The sequence below is a fragment of the Erythrolamprus reginae genome, chromosome 2 (assembly GCF_031021105.1).
Source record: "Erythrolamprus reginae isolate rEryReg1 chromosome 2, rEryReg1.hap1, whole genome shotgun sequence".
NCBI classification, from domain to species: Eukaryota; Metazoa; Chordata; class Lepidosauria; order Squamata; family Dipsadidae; genus Erythrolamprus; species Erythrolamprus reginae.
In genome coordinates, this window is record NC_091951.1 from 342,282,311 (window position 1) to 342,308,272 (window position 25,962).

Here is a 25,962-nt window from a genome sequence, read left to right on the forward strand (position 1 = left end):
AGATCAATCATCACGTAAGGCAGTCAACGAAGCAGTGGAAGTGATGTGCCAGTGTCTGCAGGCTGTTGGGGCCTGGATGGGTGTCAACAGACTCAAACTCAACCCTGATAAGACGGAGTGGCTGTGGGTTTTGCCTCCCAAGGACAATTCCATCCGTCTGTCCATTACCCTGGGGGGGGGGGATCATTGACCCCCTCAGAGAAGGTCCACAACTTGGGGGTCCCCCTCGATCCACAGCTCACATTAGAGAAACATCTTTCGGCTGTGGTAAGGGGGGCGTTTGCCCAGGTTCGCCTGGTGCACCAGTTGCGGCCTTATTTGGACCGGGAGTCACTGCTCACAGTCACTCATGCCCTCATCACCTCGAGGTTCGACTACTGTAACGCTCTCTACATGGGGCTACCTTTGAAGAGTGTTCGGAAACTTCAGATCGTGCAGAATGCAGCTGCGAGAGCAATCATGGGCTTTCCCAAACATGCCCATGTAACACCAACACTTCGCAGTCTGCATTGGTTGCCGATCAGTTTCCGGTCACAATTCAAAGTGTTTGTTATGACCTATAAAGCCCTTCATGGCACCGGACCAGATTATCTCAGGGACCGCCTTCTGATGCACGAATCCCAGGGACCAGTTAGGTCCCACAGAGTTGGCCTTCTCCGGGTCCCATCAACTAAACAATGTCGCTTGACAGGACCCAGGGGAAGAGCCTTCTCTGTGGTGGCCCCGGCCCTCTGGAACCAACTCCCCCCAGAGATTAGAATTGCCCCCACCCTCCTTGCCTTTCGTAAGCTTCTTAAAACCCACCTCTGCCGCCAGGCATGGGAGAACTGAGATACTCTTTCCCACTAGGCCTTTACAATTTTATGCATGGTATGTCTGTATGTATGTTTGGTTTTAGAATAAGGGTTTTAACTGTTTTAATATTGGATTGTTATATGTTGTTTTTATTACTGTTGTTAGCCGTCCCGAGTCTACGGAGAGGGGCGGCATACAAATCCAATAAATAAATAAATAAATAAATAAGGCAGGAGATTATGATTCCTCTTCTGGATCATGTCTAACCCCACCACCCCTTTACCCCTGTTGGTTGTGATGATGGGGAAAAGCCCTCTCAAGCCACTACATGGTGTTCTTCTCTTGCACCTACTGATAGTCCTCGATTTATGACCAAATTGGGATCAGAATAATCAAGGCAGTAAGTCACACCTAATTTTACAAACTTTTTGCCACAGCTGTTAAAGCAAATCACTGCGGTCGGTATGTGAATCGTGTGGGCATGAAGTGAATCTTGCTTCCTCTGCTGGCTTTGTTAGAAGCTGACTTGAGAAGGCCTCAAATGTCAATCATGTCACTCCTGGACACGGCAACTGTCATATATACAAGCCAAGTGCCCAAATTTTGACCTTGGGGATGCTGCAAAATCTGAGTTTCTAATCGTAAGTCATATTTTTCTAAGGTTGAAGTAATTTCAAATGGTTGCTAAAAGAATGATTGTATGTCGAGGACTGTTTAGAGAAGACAATATGGCAGAAATGTGCAACCCAACATCCCAAAATAAATGCTGCACGGAAATCTCACTGTGGCTGGTTTCAATTCCCAAAGGCAAACCCCATTCAGAGCCCCAGATTCAAAAGGTAGCGCACAGCCGAAGTACATCACTTTTCATCAGTGCGGAGAGTTTTCTAATAGTTTTATTAACTAGAGAAGCATAATGCATCTGTCATACAGCCATTACATTTGCAACTTCTACTTGAAATTCCCTATACAAAGTCAATGCAAATAGATAAGATCGTTGATGAGATAAACAGCTTAAAATAACCGAGAAGTATAAAAACAAGTTTGCCAGCTTGCCCTGAGTAGAAATTTTGAAAAATATAAAATCTGGATTTTCAGCGGTACAACCATAAACATGATTTAAGAAGTCTGAGATGGCACGCCAAGTTCAGTAATAATTCACGCGATCCCAATTCATTGCTCAAGTGTTATTTAAGAAGTTCCGTGCTGGTAAAAGTTAAAATCAGTTGGGAATGTAGAATAATGCGGACGTTGCGCTACTGAATTTAGCAGACATTTTTAACCGGTTTGTTTCACGTTGCCTTTTAAAATGGATACCAGCTCTGAAGCCCATCCCAGTTTTAGTGCATTTTTAAAATAATAGGCATACATAAAAAATTTTACATAAAAAACTCCTGATGAGACATGCCCCAGTGCCCAGTAGAGCAGAGCATATGAATCCTCCCTTTAGAAATAATCAACATGATTTTTGCTCATCTGGGCTGGACTCATGCAAGGACAATGCAGTCATAAGTGAGCCCCCCCCCGCGCCCCCCCACCTCCAGGCTCCCTGAAATGCATAGGATTGTTCAGCGTGAGCTCCCCGTTAAATTCTGAGAAGAAGCTCACACGAATCAATGAGATGTCCAAGAAACAGGCGCAGCAGTGATCCCGCCCGATCACCATCTAAAAAAATTTCTGGCTGGTGACAGCGTTTCCACAAGTAGCCCACCGAAGGTCTGAAGATGTGAACTATCTGGAGTGACAAGTCCAGCTTCTTTCTGCTGAGAGCAAGGTGGCAAAGACATTTTCTCTTTAAAACCTGGTTAAGAGATTAAGCAGAATGGAAGTAAAATATATCTTCCCCCATAGTAATAAACAAAATGGTATTTTACAATCCACCCTCCTCGCTCCGTGTCGTGGCTCACAGCTCTGTGCGGTCTCAGTCCAAGGGCTGGGGGTCTGCTATCGGCATGGTGTGGAGAACTTCGTCAAGCAGCTGAAGGGCGCGGTGTAGATGGATTTCGATCCAGCATGGAGTCTCTTTGATGCTCTGGCGCGGGTAGTCGGGCCCCCAGCCTTTCACGAAGCTCATCCTCAAGATGCACAAGCGCCTAAGGTCATCCACACCGATTCCAGCAGCTGCCGACAAACCTAGAGCAGGGACAGGGACGTTAAACATTTCTCTAAGCCAGTGTTTCCCAACCATGTCAACTTAGAAGATATCTGGACTTCAACTCCCAGAATTCCCCAGCCAGCATTCGCTGGCTGGGGAATTCTGGGAGTTGAAGTCCAAGTACCTTTAAGTTGCCAAGGTTGGGAAACACTGCTCTAAGCAACTTCTTTCACCAAAACCACGTGCTGGCATCAACCCAATTTTAGAAGAAGATCCAGTCCCATAAAGTTTTAAAAGAAACTAGACAGACATTCTTATAATCACAAGGAATTGAGCTTTATTTAAGAGGCGGCATTTTTTTTACTGGGATATGTAGCTCACATTTTTTTTCTCACAAGATGCTTGACAATTTCAAGGTTTTATTTAGCTAAATGTACTACTTGCCCAACTTCAAAGGACTTTATTTTCTTTCTTTCTTTCTTTCTTTCTCTCTCTCTCTCTCTTTATTTATTTAGTATGCCGCTCCTCTCCGTAGACTCGGGGCAGCTAACAACAATAATAAAAACAGCATGTAACAAATCTAATATTTAAAATAACTAAAAACCCTTATAAAAAACCAAACATACACACAAACATACCATGCATAAATTGTATAGGCCTAGGGGGAAAGGAATATCTCAATTCCCCCATGCCTGATGACAGAGGTGGGTTTTAAGGAGCTTACGAAAGATGATGAAGGTGGGGGCAATTCTGATCTCTGGGGGGAGCTGGTTGCAGAGGGCTGGGGCCGCCACAGAGAAGGCTTTTCCCCTGGATCGCACTAAATGACATTGTTTAGTTGACGGAACCTGGAGAAGGCCAACTCTGTGGGACCTAACTGGTCGCTGGGATTCGTGCAGCAGAAGGCGGTCCCTGAGATATTCTGGTCCGGTGCCATGAAGGGCTTTATAGGTCATAACCAACACTTTGAATTGTGACCGGAAACTGATCGGCAACCAATGCAGACTGCGGAGTGTTGGCGTTTCTCTTTCTCTTTCTAATGCTGGGATATATATATATATATAGCAGTGATGGTGAACCTATGGCACCTATGGCACAGGTGCCACAGGTGGCACACGGAGCCCTATCTACCAGCGCGTGAACTTTTGGTTTGTTCAGACTCCCCATTTAGAAACAGAGTTGATTTGAGTTTGACAACTAATAAATTCAAATAAAGAAATGGATGAAGAAACAAGCCCTTGATGTTTTCAGAATTTTTTGTTTAAAAATTGTGTGTGCGCGCCATGCATGTGTGTATGCTCTATATCAGTGATGGTGAATATTTTTTTCCTTGGGTGCCGAAAGCACCTGTGCATGCACTATTACCCATGCACAAGTGCCCACACCCATAATTCAATGCCCAGGGAGGGTGAAAATACCTCCCCCGCCCCCCCAGAGGCCGGAAACGTCCCATTTCCCAACTTCTGGTGAGCCCAATAGGCCCATTTTCCACCCTCCCCAGACTCCAGAGGTTTCCTTGGAGTTTGGGAAGGGCAAAAACGCCTCCCCATCCTCCCAGAGGCCCTCCAGAAGCTGAATACTCCCTCCCAGAGCCTCCGTGCGAGCCGAAAATCAGTTGGCCCGCATGCACACTGAAGCTGACTAGGGCACCAGCTCAAGTTCTGGTAGATATGGCTCCATGTGCCACCTATATATATATATATATGTCACATGTTTTTTTGCTGAATTTGAAAATTAAGGGAGACTAGGATAGATCTATTTCGGCCTTATTTTGACCTCATCAGCTAGCCATACCCACTGGGACTTGAACCTGCAACCTTTGCCTTGTAAGGCACAGAATTATCTTCTAGGCTACAGTATCCAATCCCTTCAGCTCTGCACCAGGGAAGGGTTTTTTATATATATATATATATATATATATATATATATATATATATATATATATATATATATATATATATATATATATATATATATATATATAAAAAAACCCTTCCCTGGTGCAGAGCTGAAGGGATTGGATACTGTAGCCTAGAAGATAATTCTGTGCCTTACAAGGCAAAGGTTGCAGGTTCAAGTCCCAGTGGGTATGGCTAGCTGATGAGGTCAAAATAAGGCCGAAATAGATCTATCCTAGTCTCCCTTAATTTTCAAATTCAGCAAAAAAACATGTGACATATATAGATAGAATTGTCGGCTATCAATAAAATTAACTGCCTTGGAAATGGCCCTGGGTGTTGGGCCGAGAGGCAAATAAGGAGCTGTGATGTTCCTTCAATACACCAGGGTGATTTGACACAAAAATATGTAACCCTTCCCTGGTGCAGAGCTGAAGGGATTGGATACTGTAGCCTAGAAGATAATTCTGTGCCTTACAAGGCAAAGGTTGCAGGTTCAAGTTCCAATGGGTATGGCTAGCTGATGAGGTCAAAATAAGGCCGAAATAGATCTATCCTAGTCTCCCTTAATTTTCAAATTCAGCAAATAAACATGTAACACATATATATGTCAGATGCTTTTTTGCTGAATTTGAAAATTAAGGGAGACTAGGATAGGTCTAGGATATATATATAGATATATATGTATATATATGTATGTATGTATGTATGTATGTATGTATGTATGTATGTATGAATGTATGTATCACATGTTTTTTGCTGAAATTTTTAAAATTAAGGGAAACTAGGATGGCACCATTGATATATATATACCAGGGTGATCCGACATAAAAGAAAAGAAAGTCCTTTGAAGTTGGGCAAGTAGTACATTTAGATAAATAAAACCTTGAAATTCTCAAGCATCTTGTGAGGGGAAAAAAATGAGCTACATATCCCAGTAAAAAAAATGCTGCCTCTCTTAAATAAAGCTCAATTCCTTGTGATTATAAGAATATCTCTCTAGTTTCTTTTAAAACTTTATGGGACTGGATTGTCACTTCTTCCAATATATACCTCAATTTCTTGGTTTAGTTAACTAACCTCTATTTCATTGAGCCTATAATTTGGGAAGCATTTAAAGAATAATTCATAGCACAGCTGCATTTCAGATGTCAAGGTTCTTCAAAAAAAAATTAAGTTCCTCATTATGCTCCTTGCACTCTCAAATTTATGCAAGTTATTCTATTATTAATAATAGAATGTTCTGACTAAAAATTTCATCAAGACAGAAAGAGTTTGCTGCTTCGTTTCTGTTGCAACACCCGATTTCTGCTTCCAAAATTTGGACCACTCCTTAAGAGTTGCAACACCCACTTGATGCCAATAGTGGGGGGAGAGGGGAGAATCTGCAAATGCTTTCACAAAGCCAGAAATCCCACCAACTTCTCCTGGGCATGTGTTGCTGGAGAGAGAGAGACAAGGGCTCTCCAGTGAAAAAGAAGGAAACAATTCCTCTCAAAAAAGCACAATAAAAAAGAAAGCTGATTAAATATTAGCATGGAGTCTGACTTGACAAAAGAAGTTTATGATCTGTTTGCAAATCGTGGTTTGACTAGTCATAATTATAATTGAGTGAAGCTATATAATCATCTTACAGTTACGACTGTAATGGAGCTGGCCTGTTGCAATGATGGTCAACTCCCCCCGGAGATTAGAACAGCCCCCACCCTCCTTGTCTTTCGCAAGTTACTCAAGACCCACCTATATCGCCAGGCATGGGGGAACTAAGACATCTCCCCAAGGCTTTCTTATATTTTATGTTTGGTATGTGTTCTGTCTGGGTGCCCCCAGACTTCAACACCAACTGGAAAAAACAGCCAGACACGCTGGTAAAAGCAAAGGCACTTTATAGTTTGAAAAATAAACACAGAGAAAAACCTGTTCTTCCCAACAGGCAGGCTATGAGGCTTCACAGCAGAGTCCTGACGGCCAGACAATACAGCAGACTTCTTGCTGGCACACACACCACTGTAGAGAATAAGACCCACGCCTTTCCCCCCAAGGTTTCAGCCTTCAAGGCCACAAGCCAGAATCAGAGACGCCAAAGATCACAGCCAGGTCCTAGGACTACCAAAGATAATACTCCACAATACAGGAAGGGTGGGTCTGCCTTTTCAGCCTTTCCAGAGAGCACCACACCCAAACCCAGCTGTTGCCTATTTAGGGCTGGAAATACCTGGCTAATTGTCCCCTTCGTTGTGCTGCTCTTCTCTGCCTGAGATCGATGATGGCTTGTGCATTTTCATCTAAGGACTCCAGGCTGCTTGCTGGGGAGAGCTCCACCCCGGGGGACTCAGGCTGTTCTCCCTCTCCCTCGGCCTGATATTCCTCCTCCCCGTCTGCCTGGGCCTCCTCCTCCTCCTCCTGTTCCTCATCCTCCCCCTCTGAGCATGGAGCCGGCAGAGGTTCAGCCGTTCCCTGAGGAGCCTCAGATGGAATCACAACAGTATGTATGTGTTGTATGGTTTTTAACAGTTGGGGTTTTTAATATAATTTTTATTATTAGATTTGTTCCATTGTATACTGTTTTTATTACTGTTGTGAGCCACCCCGAGTCTTCGGAGAGGGGCGGCATACAAATCTAATAAATTATTATTAATTATTATTATTATTAAGTTGTAACGGTTGTAAAGCAGTGTCAGTCATGTGACTCAGCCAATTTTGCAACCATTTTTGTTGCTGTTAAATCAACCACTTTCATAAAAAATGGCTACGTGACCACAGAATGCTGCAAATAGCCATAAATGTGGTGCGGCTTGTGCAGTCTTGTGACCGTGCACAGGGGCGACGGGAGAGTTCTGTGGGGCACAACTGCTTGAACTCTGGATCATAGCAGCAAGCGACATCTTGCATGAAGACACTCACGTGAGTGAGATTTCAGCGATTTTCGCCAATTTCTTGCTTCTGAGCATGTAGAGTAACAAAAATATCAGTGAAAATTGCCGAAATCTCGCTTGCTCACATGTCCTCGCATAAGATTTCACATGCTGCACATGCGCAGAAGCCAAATCTAGCACTGGCGTGCATGCACATTGGTAACGCTGAAGACCGCAATCCTTTGCTGACCTGAATGTGTGTATTGAGGAGACAGAGAAAAAAACAAAGAGGAAAAGGGGAAGGTTTGGTAGGGAAGGTTTGCCCATTTGCCGATGACTCTAAACTCTGCAATAGGGTTGATATTCCTGGAGGGGTCTGTAATATGGTAAATGATTTAGTTTTACTAGATAAATGGTCAAAGCAATGGAAACTGCAGTTTAATGTTTTCAAATGTAAAATAATGCACTTGGGGAAAAGGAGTCCTCAATCGGAGTATTGCATTGGCAGTTCTGTGTTAGCAAAAACTTCAGAAGAAAAGGATTTAGGGGTAGTGATTTCTGACAGTCTCAAAATGGGTGAGCAGTGTGGTTGGGTGGTAGGAAAAGCAAGTAGGATGCTCGGCAGCATAGGTAGAGGTATAACAAGCAGGAAGAGGGAGATTGTGATCCCGCTATATAGAGTGCTGGTGAGACCACATTTGGAATACTGTGTTCAGTTCTGGAGACCTCACCTACAAAAAGATATTGACAAAATTGAACGGGTCCAAAGACAGGCTACAAGAATGGTGGAAGGTCTTAAGCATAAAACTTATCAGGAAAGATTTAATGAACTCAATCTGTATAGTCTGGAGGACAGAAGGAAAAGGGTGGACATGATTGAAACATTTAAATATGTTAAAGGGTTAAATAAGGTTCAGGAGGGAAGTGTTTTTCATAGGAAAGTGAACACAAAAACAAGGGGACACAATCTGAAGTTAGTTGGGGGAAAGATCAAAAGCAGCATGAGAAAATATTATTTCACTGAAAGAGTAGTAGATCCTTGGAACAAACTTCCAGCTGACGTGGTTCGTAAATCCACAGTAAATGAATTTAAACATGCCTGGGATAAACATATATCCATCCTAAGATAAAATACAAAAAATAGTATAAGGGCAGACTACATGGATCATGAGGTTTTTTTTCTGCTGTCAGTCTTCTGTTTCTATGTTTCTAAAACGCAGATAAGGAGATATAAATCCTAACTTTCACATATACCTGGAAACTAAAAATGTGGATTGTGTTTTAAACTACCAGAAGTGCACGATTCTTAACTTTGGGAATGTGTGATGCACTCCTCCGAATTTCCTTTTTTTCCACTGAAAGCATTTGAAAATATATGGAGGAATGAAAGATTTCACCGGTTTCACTTACTGATCGCTGGAGCAATTCCTCCGACAGATCCCGGCCCAGGGATGTTCCCTGCCACGGCGGCAGCTTGAGCAGCAGCCGCGGCTTGTGCCGTGGCAGCCTGCTGTTGCATTTGGCGGTGACACTGGCGTAAATCGAATACCTGAAAAAGAAGCGGCGTTACTGTAGAGCAGAAGCCGTCTCGAAAACAAAGAGTCCAACTGAACTAGGGGGGGAACTGCCCCTGCACAGGATTGTGATCTATGTAAAAATAATAATAATTTAAAAAACACACAAGGACTACTAGCTACACATGACTTCTCTCTCCTTGGCTATTTTACTGTATTTTTTGGAAGCACACCTCCCCCCCCCCCCCCCCCAAAAAAGGCTGAAAATTTGGGTGTGTCTTATATTCAGAATCTAGCTTTTTCAAAACTTTTTTTCCCACTCCTAATGAGGTGCAAGCTTTTTCATTGCTAATCTCTCCAAAGGTTTTTTCCCCCCAACCCCAAGTCTTTGCAGTCATTTCTGCTTGCTTGGAATAAGGTTTTCTTAAGTCCTAACCAGGGGATAAAATAAGGTGCTGAAGCTGAGCAGCAGACTAAGGACGCTAGCCAGATCCCCCCCCCCCCCCCCAATTTTCCTCTCCAAAAACTAAGCTGCATCTTATACTCCGGTGCGTCTTATATACTGAAAAATATGGTGATTGAAGAATAACTGCATGGTTTTAAGGTCACCTTCCATCCTCTGCATTCACTCTTTTGCAAACTGCAATATTTGGCACCTAAAGTGTTGTGGTTAGCTCTGGCCCAGCTCCTGCCCCAAGGACTGTGGATATGGGGGAGACATCCACATGCTGCAGGCCTGTTTTGCCCCCGGTGAAATCTGCTGATGAAGGCTCCTCTGACCAAGAAGACATGAGTGACAGGGAGGAGGAGTGTGTGGCAGACAGCTCAGAAGGAGATCAATTATCTAGCTCCTCTTTGGATTCGGAACAAGAGTTAATGATACAGCCATGCATGCGGAGAGCGATGCATAGGCAACAACTGAGAGATTATTATCAAAGAAAATGAGGCCACCTGTGGTTGGGGGGGGGCTGTGGTAATTAGTGAGGCTTCTATAAATAGCAGCCTGTGGGTTTGGCCATTTTGGAGGATTATCTGATCGTTGTGTTTCATGACTGCTTTGCTGACTTTGATCTTTGTGTGCTGATTTTCCCCCCGCTTTGAAACTAACCCAGAGCAGGGTGTGTTTCACTTTGTGAAAGAAGAAGGACTGTGAATTGTCTCACAGCTGCAAGCTAAGTATCACAGAACTGATAAGGGACTTGTACAAATTACCAATTTGTTTGGAGACAAGTGCTCTTTGCTATACAAAAAGAGTTCTCTGTTTATTTGCATTTTTAATATAAAGAACATTGTTTTGAATTTCCAAAGTGTGTGTGTCTGAAATTGTATCTGTGCATTTTTGGGAGGATTCTACCAGAGAGCTCGACAGAACACTAAAGAATCCAACCTTTTGTGATTTTGAAGATGTTTAACCTAACTCCTATCAGGAAACATCCAAGGCCTTCTTGATTTATTCAAATTGTAAAAGTAAAGCTATTTACAGCACTGCACAATCCATTTTCTATTGTTTGTGCTGAGCACAAAGCACCTATGCTTGTGGCTTCTAAAGAGCCTTGAATTGAAAGCCGCAAAGACACATTGACAGCTTAGGAACCAAATTATATGAAAATGTTCCTGAGAAAACGTAATGGAAGATTATTTAACAATATAAGCAGGATGTGAAAACTGCTTTCCGTTCTTAATGCCATGTCTGAGGAGTGGGACTGCAGAACCGGAGGCCCTCACAGAAAAGTACAGTGTTCCCTCGATTTTCGCGGGTTCGAACTTCGCGAATAGCCTATACCACGGTTTTTCAAAAAATATTAATTAAAAAATACTTCGCGGTTTTTTCCCTATACCACGGTTTTTCCCACCCAATGACGTCATATGTCATCGCCAAACTAATAATTTTTGCAAATAACCAAAAAAAAGATTATTGTTAATAAATAATTATGTTTATAAATATCAGGATCACTAAGTGTCTTATTCAATGGTGAGTACCAGTAATAATGGTGAGTAAATGGTTGTTAAGGGAATGGGAAATGGTAATTTAGGGGTTTAAAATGTTAAGGGAAGGCTTGTGATACTGTCCATAGCCAAAAATGGTGTACAGTGATCCCCGGTTATTGCGTCCCCGACCATTGCGAACAGGGTAATTTGCGATTTTTGAACCCGGAAGTCAAAACACCATCTGCGCATGCGTGCCCTTTTTTCTATGGGCACGCATGCGTAGATGGCGCCCGGCAGATCAGCTGCTGGGCGGCTTCCCTGGGTCTTCCCCCTCTTGCTGGCGGGAGGGCAAAGCCCCCCCCAGCACCCGCTCACCCGCCCTTTGCCCGGGAAGTTCGCCAGGAGTCAGCGGAGAATGGCGCAACTGTTTTAAAACGATCAGAGCTTTCCAATGAGTCCCGAAGACAAACGTCAAACTTCCGCGTTTGTCTTCGGGACTCATTGGAAAGCTCCGATCGTTTTAAAGCAGGCACGCCGTTCTCCGCTGACTCCTAAAGCGGGGAAGTTCGCCAGGAGTCAGCGGAGAACAGCGCAACTGTTTTAAAACCATCGGAGCTTTCCAATGAGTCCCGAAGACAAACGTCAAACTTCCGCGTTTGTCTTCGGGACTCATTGGAAAGCCGCGCGGGTGTTTTAAAACGTCCCCGCCGACATGGGGGGCTTGCTAGCACCCCCCCAAACCCGGGTTGGGGGTTCGGGGGGGTGCTACCGAGCCCCCCATGTCGGCGGCGACGTTTTAAAACACCAGCGCCGCCCCCAATCTTCGGCTCCTCGCTAGCGCTGCGGAAGTTAAAAACACCATCTGCACATGCGCAGATGGTGTTTTTACTTCCGCAGCGCTACTTCGCGAAAACCCGCTCGTTGCGGGGGGTCCTGGAACGGAACCCTCGCAACGAGCGCAGGATCACTGTATTTACTTCCGCATCTCTACTTTGTGGAAATTCGACTTTCGCGGGCGGTCTCGGAACGCATCCCCAGCGGAAATCGAGGGAACACTGTAGACCATTTCTACAGACTGTTGCTCTAAGCATTTATCTGCAAATCTTTTTAAAAAAAATCTTTGGGGTAGTAAAATGAAAAACATTCCAGATTAAATGCAATAGAATTGCAATTATGCTTAATAATACATGTTTCTCAGAATTATTCTGTGTTATGTTCAAACACAATATTTAAAGTCAATTACTTATTTACATTGGGTGATATGAACTTTTAGAGAGAAAAAAAAGATTTTGTAGATCTTATGATCCATTTGCATAAATAATTATATCCCCCCAAATAAGACCTTACAACATTACATCTACATAGCATGGGATCATACGTTCCAGCACCTGTAAATTTTAGGAGGTTAAAAAGTCAACACTGAGAAGAACAGAAGTTTGTGAAGAAGAGGTTAGGGTTTGGCACTGCCAATCCAGAACCAGACAAGTGAAATTATTAATCTGTTATTACAATGTTAAAATGCAGGAATATTTTGTTAACAAACCTTAATGTAGGCACTAGGATATATTTTGTGAACCGCATCTCCCGGGGCCCGTCCTGCTTCTCGGTCTAAGTAGTAACTCTGAACGAACACTGCATGATCGCTGAGGCACCGAACCCAGACATCACCTTCCCCTTTACACTCCAATTGTACGCCTTTACCTATGTGCAACCTGATAGGAGGAAAAAAAATGACACAAAGAAGCCAAGATTTAATAAAATGGGGAAAACTGAACCATCGACAAATCAGCTTTACTTGGTTTCAACGTCAGTCGTTCTTAAGCAAACTCTCTGAAGACTTGAGTCTTAAGAAGCGAGACCTGCCTTTACCCTAAAATACAGTAAGATGGCATAGACATTTGTAGTGATACCCCAATGGAATCTAGGCTTGAATGTATAAAACGACTTCAAAATCTGGGTGTCTGTTATAGCTATTTTTTGGTTGAGAATTTTGACAATTGCAATCCAATGCAGGGGTTTCAAAATTGCATCGGGGTTGTGTTTGACCCCTGGGAGGCATGGCCAGCTCATGGCTGCCTCGAGTCTTCCTCCCTCCCTCCCCTTCCTTGTTCCCTCCTTCCTTCCTTCCCTTCCTCCCTCCCTCCAGCAGAGGTCATGAGGGCAGACTGATCATCTTCGGAAGGTCTTCCCTTTCACCCAGTAAGGATCAGGTTTCTAGCTCTCATTGTCCAAATCTCATCACCAGCTCAAGGTTGACTCAGCCTTCCATCCTTCCGAGGTCGGTAAAATGAGGACCCGGATTGTGGGGGTAATAGCCTAGCTCTGTTTTAAAAAGTGCTATGGCTAACATGTTGTAAGCCGCCCTGAGTCTAAGGAGAAGGGTGGCATAAAAATCGAATAAATAAATAAATAAATAAATAAATAAAACAAATCTAATAAATAATAATAATTATTATTATTGTTGTTGTTGTTGTTGTTGTGTCAGGGGCGTCTGTGGTGGTCCAAGCACTATGTCAGCAAAAACAGGCTCCCGAGTGCCATTTTCAGCTGCAACAGCCTACTGAAACCCTTTGCCAGTGAAAACAGAGCTTGAGAGGGCTATACATTATTATTATTAGAAACATAGAAACATAGAAGTCTGACGGCAGAAAAAGACCTCATGGTCCATCTAGTCTGCCCTTACACTATTCTCTGTATTTTATCTTAGGATGGATATATGTTTATCCCAGGCATGTTTAAATTCAGTTACTGTGGATTTATCTACCACGTCTGCTGGAAGTTTGTTCCAAGGATCTACTACTCTTTCAGTAAAATAATATTTTCTCATGTTGCTTTTGATCTTTCCCCCAACTAACTTCAGATTGTGTCCCCTTCTACAAAGACTCAGGGCGGCTCTCGTAAGCTATGTTTTCATTGGCAGAGACACCGTGGGACGGTTCTTTTCAGGGCAGGCCTGCAGGCTAGATCTAAGCACTCCATGGGCTAGATCTGGGCCAGGGGCCTTGAGTTTGACACCTCTGGTCCAATGGATCTGCCAAAAGTCAGTTTGGTGTAACCATTAGAAAAACAGACTAACATAATAAACATAAAATTCTATTCTATTCTATTCTAAAAAGAAAACGAAAACCTGTATTTGCCCTTCGAAATGACATAAGTCAGTGAGGGCGAACCGTTTTTTCCTTCAGTGCTAAAAAAACCTGCACATGGAATATCGCGCATACGCAAGTGCCCACACCCATAATTCAATGCATGGGAAGGGCAAAAACAGATTCTCCCGCCCCCCAAAGTTCCTCTGGAGGCCGGAAATGGTCAATTTCCCAACTTATGGTGGGTCTAGAAGGCTTGTGTTTCGCCCTCCCCAGGCTCCAAAGGCTCCCGCCCCCCTGGGGGCTCTCTGGAAGCCAGAAACACTCTCCCAGAGCCTCTGTGAGAGCCAAAAACCAGCTGGCTGGCACACACATGCATGTTGGAGCTGAGCTAGAGCAATGGCTCGTGTGCCAGCAGATATGGCTCCGCGTGCCAACTGTGGCACCTATGCCATAGGTTTGCTATCACTGACTTAAGTCAAGGCAGCTCATACCTATGATATTCTAACTAAAGAGTAAGCAAATGTTCAGTAGACCTTGAACAGCCTCGGTTCTCAAGTGATTTGTTAAGAGCACCCAGGCTAAAGATAAGAGTCAGGCCATTTCAGTAGCGGGAAAAGTGGTGGAAGTGTTTTTTGAGTCAGCCTTTTTTTTTTAAGGAATAACTTTCAAGACTGAGTACTTAGACTCCAAACACATTCAACTACAGGAAGCCAATTGCTAGTTTATGTTCAGGGCAAGAGGTCAGGATTAAACAAAGATGAATCAGAAACTTATTACCAAGTGTTTCTTTCCTGATGGGCTTTGATGAAATGGCCATAGTCCTAAGCCTGGCCTCCCTATTCTGCATTTCAAGACTGACTGCTACGTACGGGTACCAATTCCTTTGAAAGGACCTACAGGTAGTCCTCGACTTACAACAGTTTACTTAGTGACCATTCAAAGTTATAACAGCACGGGGAAAAGTGACTTACAACAGTTTTTCACCATTCCAGCAGAAATACGAGTCAGCCGCCAAGAATCTGAATGTTTGGTCATGTGACCAAAATTCAGATTCTTGGCAACTGTCTCGTATTTATGATGGTTGGAGTGCCCCGCGATCATGTGATCCCTTTTTGCGACCTTCTGACAAGCAATGGGGGAAGCCAGATTCACTTAACAACCAGATTATTAGCTTATCAACTACAGTGATTCATTTAACAGCAGCAGCAAAAAAGGATTCACAATGGGACAAAACTTAACAACTATCACGCTTAGTAACAGAAAATTTGGGCTGTAAACTGAGGACTGTGTGTCTAATTCACTTCTAAGCAGTGGATCACAGTTTCAATACAGACAACTCATGCATGCAAGGGATATGCTTGATGGTGAGAGTCCGAGGCTAACTATGCCAAGTCTGAGTAGAAAAACAGGACAGTAATTTATTTTATAATGAAAGGCTTTCCGCTTATTTTGATTTTCATAAAACCTTTTTGAGGTCACAGCTGAGTGTTATTAGGACTCACTTAACAGATATATTAAATGCATCCAGCAGGGTTTTAAATAAACAGCAAAATCAAGTTCTGTGGAAATTATTAAATTATTGCAGAGAAAGGAGCACAGTGCAATGCAGAATGCTGATTAAGAATGAAAACAAATACATTTCATCCATCGCTGTTCTGGCATGCCACCAGAATTCAACATTTCTGCAATTCGTTAATTAAAAGCGCCACTTCAGGCTATCAGCCACTGGGAATTCTAATTACATAAAAAGGGATCTCTCAGAATAGATATAACTCAACATGTAACATATGATACCCAGGCAGAGATTCTTATCCCCATAACTTATGACGTGGTGGCTGTAGAATACAAATTAGAAACATCTGTGTGAAACATATTCCATTTCTTAATCTAATTACAGCCTTGGCATGTTTCCTAGCACTTGGATCTGTGATTTTGAAGCACAGATATCAATCTCTCTATTCTTTAAGAAGCAGGAGGGAGGTTTTGCTTAGTTCATAGACACAGTACATAAATGTCTTAAGCAGACCACTGACAGCATCAATACCCTGGAATAGTGACTCCAACTCTAACAACATTCTGCCGCACGAATCCCAGCGACCGATTAGGTCCCACAGAGTGGGCCTTTTCCGGGTCCCGTCAACTAAACAATGTCGGTTGGCGGGCCCCAGGGGAAGAGCCTTCTCTGTGGTGGCCCCGACTCTCTGGAACCAACTCCCCCCAGAGATTAGAACTGCCCCTACTCTCCCTGCCTTCCATAAACTCCTTAAAACCCACCTTTGTCGTCAGGCATGGGAGAACTGAAACACCTCCCCCGGGCATGTACAATTTATGCATGGTATGTTTGTGTGTGTGTTTGTTAGAAAAATGGGTTTTAAAAAATATTTTAAAGTTATTTGGATTTGTTATGAATTGTTGTGTCTTACTGTGAGCCGCCCCGAGTCTGTGGAGAGGGGCGGCATACAAATCTAAATAATAAATAAATAAATAAAAACATGATAACCCCATTGGCAGGTGAAGGTACTTCTATTCTTCATTTTTTTTTAAAAAAAATCTGACATGGGTTTAGTGTAATTTTATGTTGTTTGCACACATCATGCGAAGATATATAATGCTTGCAAAGGCAGGAGGAATGGAGAGAAGAGAAGACAATAACCAACAACAAAATGGGCAGACAATTACATAAGCAACGAGGGCATTGTTGGAAGATCTGGTGGACAAGTTGGGAACAGAACTTGAAGAAAATCTATGTGGTCATTCAGAATCAATACCAACTTGATCATTTTTTTACGTTATTGATGGGAAATCATAAAACAGACAGAGCATGATAAGTGAGTGAACTTGAGGAAGAATATTCGGAGTCAATAGTGAAGAACATCTAAAGAAGATGCATATTGGTAGTGCTCACTTAATGACCCCAAATGGAACCACATTTTCCCTTGTTAAGCGATGTGCTCATGAGCTAAAACATCACTTGACAACACAGCAGAGTCCTGACTGAGGTTGTTTGGCCAGGACCACAACATCATTAGGCAATGACCACCCATTTCTCCTGCCCTCACCTAAAGTCCCTCCACTCGTCTATCTCCGCTCTGTTCTTGCCCATCTGGCCAGCTTGCGTCACCACTGACCTTTGCCATATTCTTCCTTCCACTGCTGAGAAGCCATTGTGAAGGACCAGGCTGGGCACAGCTTAGCAGCAGGAAGAAAATGACAATGGGCAAGAGGGCGGTGGCATAATGCAGGGCAGTAGAGCAGAGGGCGGAATGGAGAGGCAGCAGAGTGCAGGGGGGCCAAAAAGACAAATGTGAGTACAAATAAAGTGAAATATTTCTTCACCCAGAGGGTCGTTGGTTTATGCAATTCACTTCCAGAAGAGGTCGTGACTTCTGTCAGCCTTGATAGCTTCAAGGCAGGTGTAGACAGAGTCATGGATGCCAAGTGTATTGTTGATTATTGAAACAGATGTCCATGTGCCACCTCTATGTTGGTTGAGGCAGGCAGGATTCCTTTCGGTACCATTTGTTGGGGGTCAAGGGAAAGGGAGGGATTTGCCTTCTCTTTCTGCTCAAGAATTGGTGGGCCACTATGTGACACAGAATGCTGGACTCGATGGGCTTTGGCCCGATTCAGCATGGCTCTTCTTATGTTCTTATCAGCCGTAATGGCCTGTCCTGGATGTAAATAACATTCATTTGGCTGTGTCGTAACTTTAATCGTGGAATTAAGGATCATTAAGCAAGTACCAGCTATACTGCAGTTAAACAGGAGGACAAACTTTCAAAGCTTAACCCACAAGTACCCCAAAACAAAGGACAAATCAGAACGCTTCCTTTTCCAGAGTCGCAAAACCTACCTGGCTCTCTCAATGGCTTCTGTTCTATGTACATTGGAAAGCTGACCAAGGCAAAAGCGATCCCCACCTGAAGGGTCCACATATCCATCAACAGTAACAACTGGACAGCTTGAAGGGACTTTGAACGTCTCCCCCACCTGAACATCCATCTCAAAATAGGCAATTGAACACCAGTATTCTGGAGCTAGAGGGGGAGGCGAGGGTGAAGAAGAGAGGCTTGATTAAAAAAGATCAGCACTGCAAGAACCAGAAGAGTTAATGAGCGCAGGAAAACACTTTCTTGACCAGATTTGTTCACAGGTCTCAAAAATCTCAATCATTTTTAAAAAAATATCTTCATTGGTCGCAGTGGTTTTTAAAAAGCCAAGCTGCTGAACACGGATGGAAGGCCCTGAGAGAAGAAAAGGGGTTTGGAGGGCTGTGAAGGAGTGTGCAAGTGAAGGAGGGTGCAATGGTGGAGGAGTGCAAAATGTAGGGTATGGTCTGTTAGCCCTTTTCTCACACACCCTGCAGCATTTTGACTTTTTTAGCACTCCATTGGAACCTTTTTAAAAAAAAGACTGAGTCCTGCACCCATGGGAGAAAGAGTACAGACAAGGCAAGAAACACATAAGGAAACCACAGACCATGATTGGCCTGGAGAACAGAGGTTCCCCACTCCTTAATATTTGAGTGCAGTGATACCTCATCTTATGAATCCCTCGTCATACAAACTTTTTAAGATGGGAACCCGGGGTTTAAGATTTTTTTGCCTCTTCTTCCGAACTATTTTCACCTTACGAACCCACCGCCGCCGCTGGGATGCCCCGCCTCCGGACTTCCGTTGCCAGGCGAAGGCTCCCCTCGCTGGGAAACCCAACCTCCGGACCATCCATTGCCAGCGAAGCGCCCATTTTTGCGCTGCTGGGATTTCCCTGAGGCTCCCCTCCATGGGAAACCCCACCTCCGGACTTCTGTGTTTTTGTGATGCTGCAGGGGAATCCAAACAGGGGAATCCCAGCATTGCAAAAATGGGCACTTTGCTGGCAACGGAAGTCCGGAGGTGGGGTTTACCAGCGAGGGGAGCCTCAGCGAAATCGCAGCATCGCAAAAACACGGAAGTCCAGAGGTGGGGTTTCCCAGGGAGGGAAGCCTCAGGGGAATCTCAGCAGTGCAAAAACGGGTGCTTCGGCTGGCAAAAGGGGTGAATTTTGGGCTTGCACACATTAAACGCTTTTCCATTGATTCCTATGGGAAACCTTGTTTCGTCTTACAAACTTTTCACTTTACGAACCTCGTCCCGGAACCAATTAAGTTCGTAAGACAAGGTATCACTGTAGTATAGAGGGGCATTTATACAACTGATGAGTTTTAAAGAGGGCACAAGGTACCCGTTTAATTCTGTAATATGGAATAAGCATTTAACTGAATACTCATTAAAACAAATGCACCTACCTGGATGATTTGATATTGGAGGTTGGAATGCAAGCTCATTGTGAACTGGCCCTTTAAAAAAACAATTAAAAAGTCATACTTTTTACCCACACTGTTCCTTGCAAGTTTTCCTATCCCTAAAAGACCATTTTCTGCCTACATCTAATAAATGTAAATACCAGAGCTAGATACAAAACAGATAAACCCACACATAGTTTTTCAGGAGTTGCACCCAAAAATAGACTTGGGCTCACTGCAACCAAAATATTTTGAACACTTAGAACACTTTGGTTGTCCTGATTTGACATTAATTAAACAAATCTAGATCAGGGTCCTTCTGTATTTCAACTTCCAGCAAAGCTGGCTGGGGGAATTCTGGGAGTTGAAGTCCACAAATCTTAAAGTTGCCAAGGTCCGAGAACCCCTGATTTAGAGGGTCTTTTGGAGCAAGCATGGAAAAGCTGGGGCACCCTTCCCCACCGATTCTTCTCCATGACTGGTGTGCTGGTTTACCTACAATCTCACCACCTTTCTTTGGTGACTTCCAGGTGCCCAGGTCCCTGGCTTTAACTGGATGCCTGATCTCCATCCTAACCTCCCCAGGATTCCTTTACCTACCACCTGTTGGTCACTGATACCCAACATTTCAGACTCATCATCTTCTCCGAAGCTCTCTTTTCCTATTTTCTCCTAGCTATTATCAAGATCTCTTTAGGCTCTATACATCCAATATGTCCAACCAACCCTCTTCTCACTTTTTTCAACACCTTTTTTCCCCTCAACAACTGTCAGCCCAAAACATTTCATCCCAAAATGTTCTGATATACATTTGGACCAAACTTCCCTAATTTCTACCTGGATTGAGATGAATTCTTTTCTGCAGTAAAACATTGTCATATGTATAGCAAATCAGCCACATAGCGGAAACTAGGATGGTGTCTGTCCACAGTGCCGAATATTAAATACATGCTTTAGAAATAAACTCAAATTTGATGTAAAGGTTTCTCAACTATTTAAAGGAAAAAAATTATTTCCAGACCAGTACAAGTAATCTTTGATTTACAACAGTTCATTTAGTGACCGTTCAAAGTTACAACGGCACTGAAAAAAGTTACTTATGACAATTTTTCACACTTATGACCATTGTAGCATTTTTGTGGTCACATGATTTACAGATGCTTGGCAACTGACTCACATTTGACGGTTGCAGTGTCCCAGAGTCATGTGATTTCCTTTGGCGACTTTCTGACAGGAAAGTCAATGGGAAAATCAGACTCACTTAACAGACATTACTAGCATAATTGCAGTGATTCACTTAACTAACGTGGCAAGAAAGGTCATAAAATGGGGCACAATTCACTTTAGAAACTGCTCACTTAGCAACATAAATGTGGAGCTCAATTGCGGTCATAAGCTGTGGACTACTCATATATTAATCAAAGAATTAGGTCATTTTATAAAAGCTCTACAAAAACTCTATATAAATATTATATTTACAGTGTTCCCTCGATTGTCGCGGGGGATGCGTTCCGAGACCGCCCGCGAAAGTTGAATTTCCGCAAAGTAGAGATGCGGAAGTAAATACACTATTTTTGCCTATGAACAGTATCACAAGCCTTCCCTTCACACTTTAAACCCCTGAATTGCAATTTCCCATTCCCTTAGCAACCATTTAGATTATTACTCACCATGTTTATTTATTAATGTTTATTTAAAAAAATATTTATTAAAGGCAGATGAAAGTTTGGCGATGACATATGATGTCATCGGGTGGGAAAAACCATGGTATGGGGGGGGGGAAAGCCGCAAAGTATTTTTTAATTAATATTTTTGAAAAACCGTGGTATATACTTTTTGTGAAGTTCGAAGCCGCGAAAATCGAAGGAACACTGTATTCCCAAGAAGAATATGGGATTGAAGGGACTGAATTCTGGGAGTCGAAGAGTTCTAGAATGATATGAAAGATGGTAACATTTTCTTGTTCTTTTTTTTAAAAAAAGTACAGTAATACCTCATGATACGAACTTAATTGGTGCAAGGAGGAGGTTCGTAAGACGAAAGGTTCGTAAGACGAAACATTGTTTCCCATAGGAAACAATGTAAAGTCAATTAATCCATGCAACCAAAAAACCCCCCGCAAAAAAACGGCTTTCGGCGACTGCTGGGAAGCGGCGCGGCTGTTTTAAAAGGTGACAGCCGGCCTGGGGGGCTTCCCAGCACCCCCCCGAACCCGGGTTCGGGGTTCAGGGTGGTGCTGGGAAGCACCCCAGGCCGGCTGTCACCTTTTAAAACAGCCGCGCCGCTTCCCAGCTGTCTCCTGAAGCCGAACGCCAAAGCCGAACTTCCGCGTTCGGCTTCGGGAGACAGCTGGGAAGCGGCGCGGCTGTTTTAAAAGGTGACAGCCGGGCTGGGGGGCTTCCCAGCAACCTCCCGAACCGAACCCGGGGTTCAGAAAAATTTTGCCTCTTCTTACGAACTTTGTTCGAGTTACGAACCGGCGTTCGGGAGGCTTCTGGGAAGCCCCGCCGCCCGGCTGTCACCTTTTAAAACAGCCGCATGGCTTCCCAGCAGTCTCCGAACGCCGGTTCGTAACTCGAAAAAAGTTCGTAAGAAGAGGCAAAATTTTTCTGAACCCCGGGTTCGTATCACGAGTTGTTCGTAAGACGAGGGGTTCGTATCTTGAGGTACCACTGTACACATTTATATCCCAAAGGTTCTAAAAGGTTCCAAGTGCCTTTTGTCAAATGGCTCTATTTATACCATGTTAATATAAAATGCAGTAGCTATGATTGGCTATGCTTTTTTGGGGGGGAGGAGGAGAAAGCCACAAATGGGCTAATTCAGAGCTAAGTCCTAACCCAAACCACATTATGACTTAGCATGATACAATATATTACCCAGCCACTAACTCGCCTGAGATAAGTTACAAAGCTTCATAGATGACCAAATATTTCTTCATTTTTTTCAGCTCAGCGCTACTTCTTGCTGTCTCTCGGGAAATCATGATTTCATTACACCAATTAAGCCATGCATACAATAACACGTGCATGCTTACAGTAATGTCCAGGGTGAGGCATAGGTGGGTGGTGTTGAAGGTGTCCATTTTGATGGTGGGGGATAGTAGGTGTGTAGGCAGCAGTACGGCTACCAGTCCAGGTTGTTGTACTATCTAAAAAAGATAACAGAAAAATGCCCGTTTATTTCCCATCTCTTTTCAAGGAAAAGTATGCAAACTAAACTAAACTAAACCCTGGAATGGAATGGAATGTAAACAGTTCACTTACTGTGGTGGTAAGTAGCTGGCTGAGCTGTAAAGCCGTTCTGCTGTGCCCCTGGCTGAGGCCCTGAAGGAATCTGTAAGAGTCCATCACTGTGGCTACCTGCCAACATACTGGTGGGTTGGCCTGGCAAAAATGTAAAACAGTTCACCGTTGCTTTAAAAAAAATGAATGACTACTCTGTTAGAAGCCGGAGGTTTCTGCCGTTAATATGATTACAGTAATAAAACCACCAATAAAACACCTTTCTACATATTAATATAGCTGCTTAATTCTAAGTAATAAACGTGAATGGGGCAATTTGATGCAAGGACAAAGAATACCACTCTACCAAAAAAGCAGGACAGAAGCCACCAGCACAATCCTCCTGTATTATGTAAGAGTGTTTATTTGGCATTCAAAATAAGATCTTGATTGCTCCCTTTTTGTTTGGTCTACTTAGACCTGGAGCTAAAGATATAAAAAGCAGTGCGTGGAACTGGGGTCCTTATTAAACTTGTAAAAGCATGGAGTTATTTTCTTCATCTAAGGCAGGGGTGTCAATCAGAGGCGTCACGGCAGTGTCATTTGACGTATTATGACTTTCCCCCCCTTCGCTTAAACTGGGCGTGGGCATGGCCAGCCCATGATGCATTCGGCCTGCGGCTGCAACATTAACAACCCTGAATCAGGGAATCTTTTAAACTTATGCAAAATAGGAGACATTGAAAAAATGTTTTTAAAATATGGGGGGGGGGGCACTATTTATCTAACTACTATACATCTCCCTAAACACTGGTCTATTTTCTAATTTTTCTTTCTTAACATAATGTATAGATTTCCAGTTTTCCACAATTCTCTTTCTGGCACTGAAAACTAAACATGTTTTTTTAATCCGGAAGCTAAAATCTGGTGGTTATAATTTGTACCCAATGAGAGATACAATATACATGTGCATGAATACCCATCGTCCTCTCTATTCCCATTCTATGTTTTATGAAGAATTATAAGATGCCAAGACACAGCAGACTGAAACAGCACATAAATGAAATCAATAAATTAGGGAGGGAGGGAGGGAGGGAGGGAGGGAGGGAGGGAGGGAGGGAGGAAGGAAGGAAGGAAGGAAGGAAGGAAGGAAGGAAGGAAGGAAGGAAGGAAGAAAGGAAGGAAGGAATCTGGATCACAGCTCTATATCCATGAAAGGAATCAAGTAACAATCATTATTTTTACCATTAAGTTAATGGTAATTCATTTATTTATTTGTTAAATTTATTAGTTGCCTATCTCACTGTGGATGCTACTCTAGGCAGTTTACAATAATAAAAAGGAAGAAAAATGAAAAAGCATGTAAACAGAAGTAAAATAACAGAACAATAAAGTAAACAATGAGAAAGGAACACAACGAGAATAAACACATAAAAATCTAACCAAATTGCAATTAGATCTAATTAATTATATATAATTATAAATTTATATTATTGTAATTATTATATACAATATAATTATCAAACAGAATTCCATTTATATTAATAGCCTGATTAATCATGGCCGAGTTTCTAAAACAAAGTGGGATGGACAACATGCATTTTCAAATGGTGGTCATCATAAACGTCTTACTTGTGGAAGGAACAGGAATGTTGGGAAAGTTGGTAGTGCTGGCAGAACTAGGCTCAGAAGGCGCTAACATAGCTGGAGTACTATAGGATTCAGTGGGTGCTCTGTTACTCGGGGGATGCTGAATTGTCTGAACTGAATGGCCTTCAGCGGATGACAGTGACGGCTGCCCTTCAAATTCATGTACATACTCATCTTTTACTAACATGCTGGCAGGTGCTGTGATAAAAGACAAGTTTAAAAGATTGAGGAGAAAAATACACAAATGACTGCTGTAAAACACACAAAAGCTATTTTCACATGATGCCACAGATAGAGAAGGATCACTTCACAGGATTACACAAAGAAGCATAGGTGGAATAAATAGATTTGAGAAAGTTTTCTAAGGAAAAGAGCAGGCTGATCCTAAAAGTACCTGAAATAATCATACACTTAAGATATTCAGAATAAAATGGAAGAATGCTGTCAGGATACACAATTAAGCTTAACATACGAAAGTTTCCAAGTGATAATGATAACCTTTTTGAAAGAAAACAAAAATCATTATTTCTTATTTATAAATATTAAAGTCCACTGTAATAAACCAAAATAATCCTCTCATCCATGCTCTTGCATGTTTATGTCAAGAATCTCTAGCATCTCTATGGACATTTAAATTATTTTGGACCCTACAGATTATACTTGACAACTATTTATTTACAAATAACTTACAAATATCTTGCCCAGTTAAAGGATTTTAATGCCTAAGTACTTTAGGCAAAATACTACATCAATAAAGATAAACAACAACACTATGTAAATCAGAACAAGGCAAAAAGATAATCACAAAAAATAAAGAACACCCATCCCCAACTGAGAGATGCCCATGGTATCAAAATGATACAAACAACTTCCACAATTCCTGTAGGAAATGCAAACAATAAATCAATCATTGGCAAGACAACAAAAGCAACTTGTGAAGGGCACAGAGCTGTTGCCCTATTGCTGCTACAGATATATGTTGAAACTGAACACTCAATGAGCAGAAACAGACTTTCTCCTCTTCCTCCCCCATTCCCCCAAGGAGATTTCGAGGGTGCATGGGAGAAGCTGAAAGCTCTTATACATCAGCAAAAATCAATTCCATTAGCAGTCATATCCAACTGACGCTTATGAAAATAAACTCAGAGCCAGCATCCTTCCCACACAACCCTATTATGAAAAAAAGAAACCCATTTAGCATACAGAGGCCTTTTTTCAATGTAGTCAATGGGAATGGATTTAATTCTAGTCTGAGGACAAAATAAAACTCATTTGGGATTTTATCCATTTGGAAATATAATAAATCCAAAATCCATATGTGTACAAGAAACTGCACATAGAAAGCAGCTAAGATCCATTAACTAGCCAAGTAAATCACAGTAGGGTGGATCAGACTTATTCAATTGATTTATTCCAGGTTTAAGTGTATCTAACCCACACATTAGTGCAGTGTTTCCCAACCTTTTTTGAGCCGCGGCACATTATTCATATTTTCAAAATCCTGGGGAACACTGAACGGGGGGACCGGGGGGGGGGGGGGGGCTAAAGAAAAGTTTGGACAAAAAAATATCTCTTCCTCCATTTCACTCTATTTCTCCCTCCCTCTTTCTTTCTTCCTCTCTTTTTTGC

The 25,962-nt window shown here is 42.7% G+C and overlaps 1 protein-coding gene across 8 annotated transcripts in view; it reads right to left on the reverse strand.

The window, feature by feature from the left end:
* Nucleotides 1–1,673: 1,673 nt before the first annotated feature.
* SMAD4 (SMAD family member 4) overlaps nucleotides 1,674–25,962 on the reverse strand; it is a 48,694-nt gene continuing 24,405 nt past the window's right edge. For 2 of the 8 annotated variants that reach the window (XM_070743554.1, XM_070743555.1), the window contains 9 exons: nucleotides 24,316–24,531; nucleotides 22,726–22,845; nucleotides 22,497–22,610; nucleotides 19,463–19,513; nucleotides 18,029–18,212; nucleotides 12,630–12,798; nucleotides 9,054–9,192; nucleotides 2,703–2,928; nucleotides 1,674–2,596 (listed from right to left, as the gene is read on the reverse strand). In XM_070743554.1, coding sequence (XP_070599655.1) covers nucleotides 2,717–2,928; nucleotides 9,054–9,192; nucleotides 12,630–12,798; nucleotides 18,029–18,212; nucleotides 19,463–19,513; nucleotides 22,497–22,610; nucleotides 22,726–22,845; nucleotides 24,316–24,531 — 1,205 coding nt within the window. In that variant the 3' untranslated portion in view covers nucleotides 1,674–2,596; nucleotides 2,703–2,716. Of the gene's footprint in view, nucleotides 2,929–9,053; nucleotides 9,193–12,629; nucleotides 12,799–18,024; nucleotides 18,213–19,462; nucleotides 19,514–22,496; nucleotides 22,611–22,725; nucleotides 22,846–24,315; nucleotides 24,532–25,962 lie in introns of those variants that run through there. The other 6 variants (XM_070743551.1, XM_070743552.1, XM_070743556.1 and 3 more) reach the window with 4 other exon arrangements.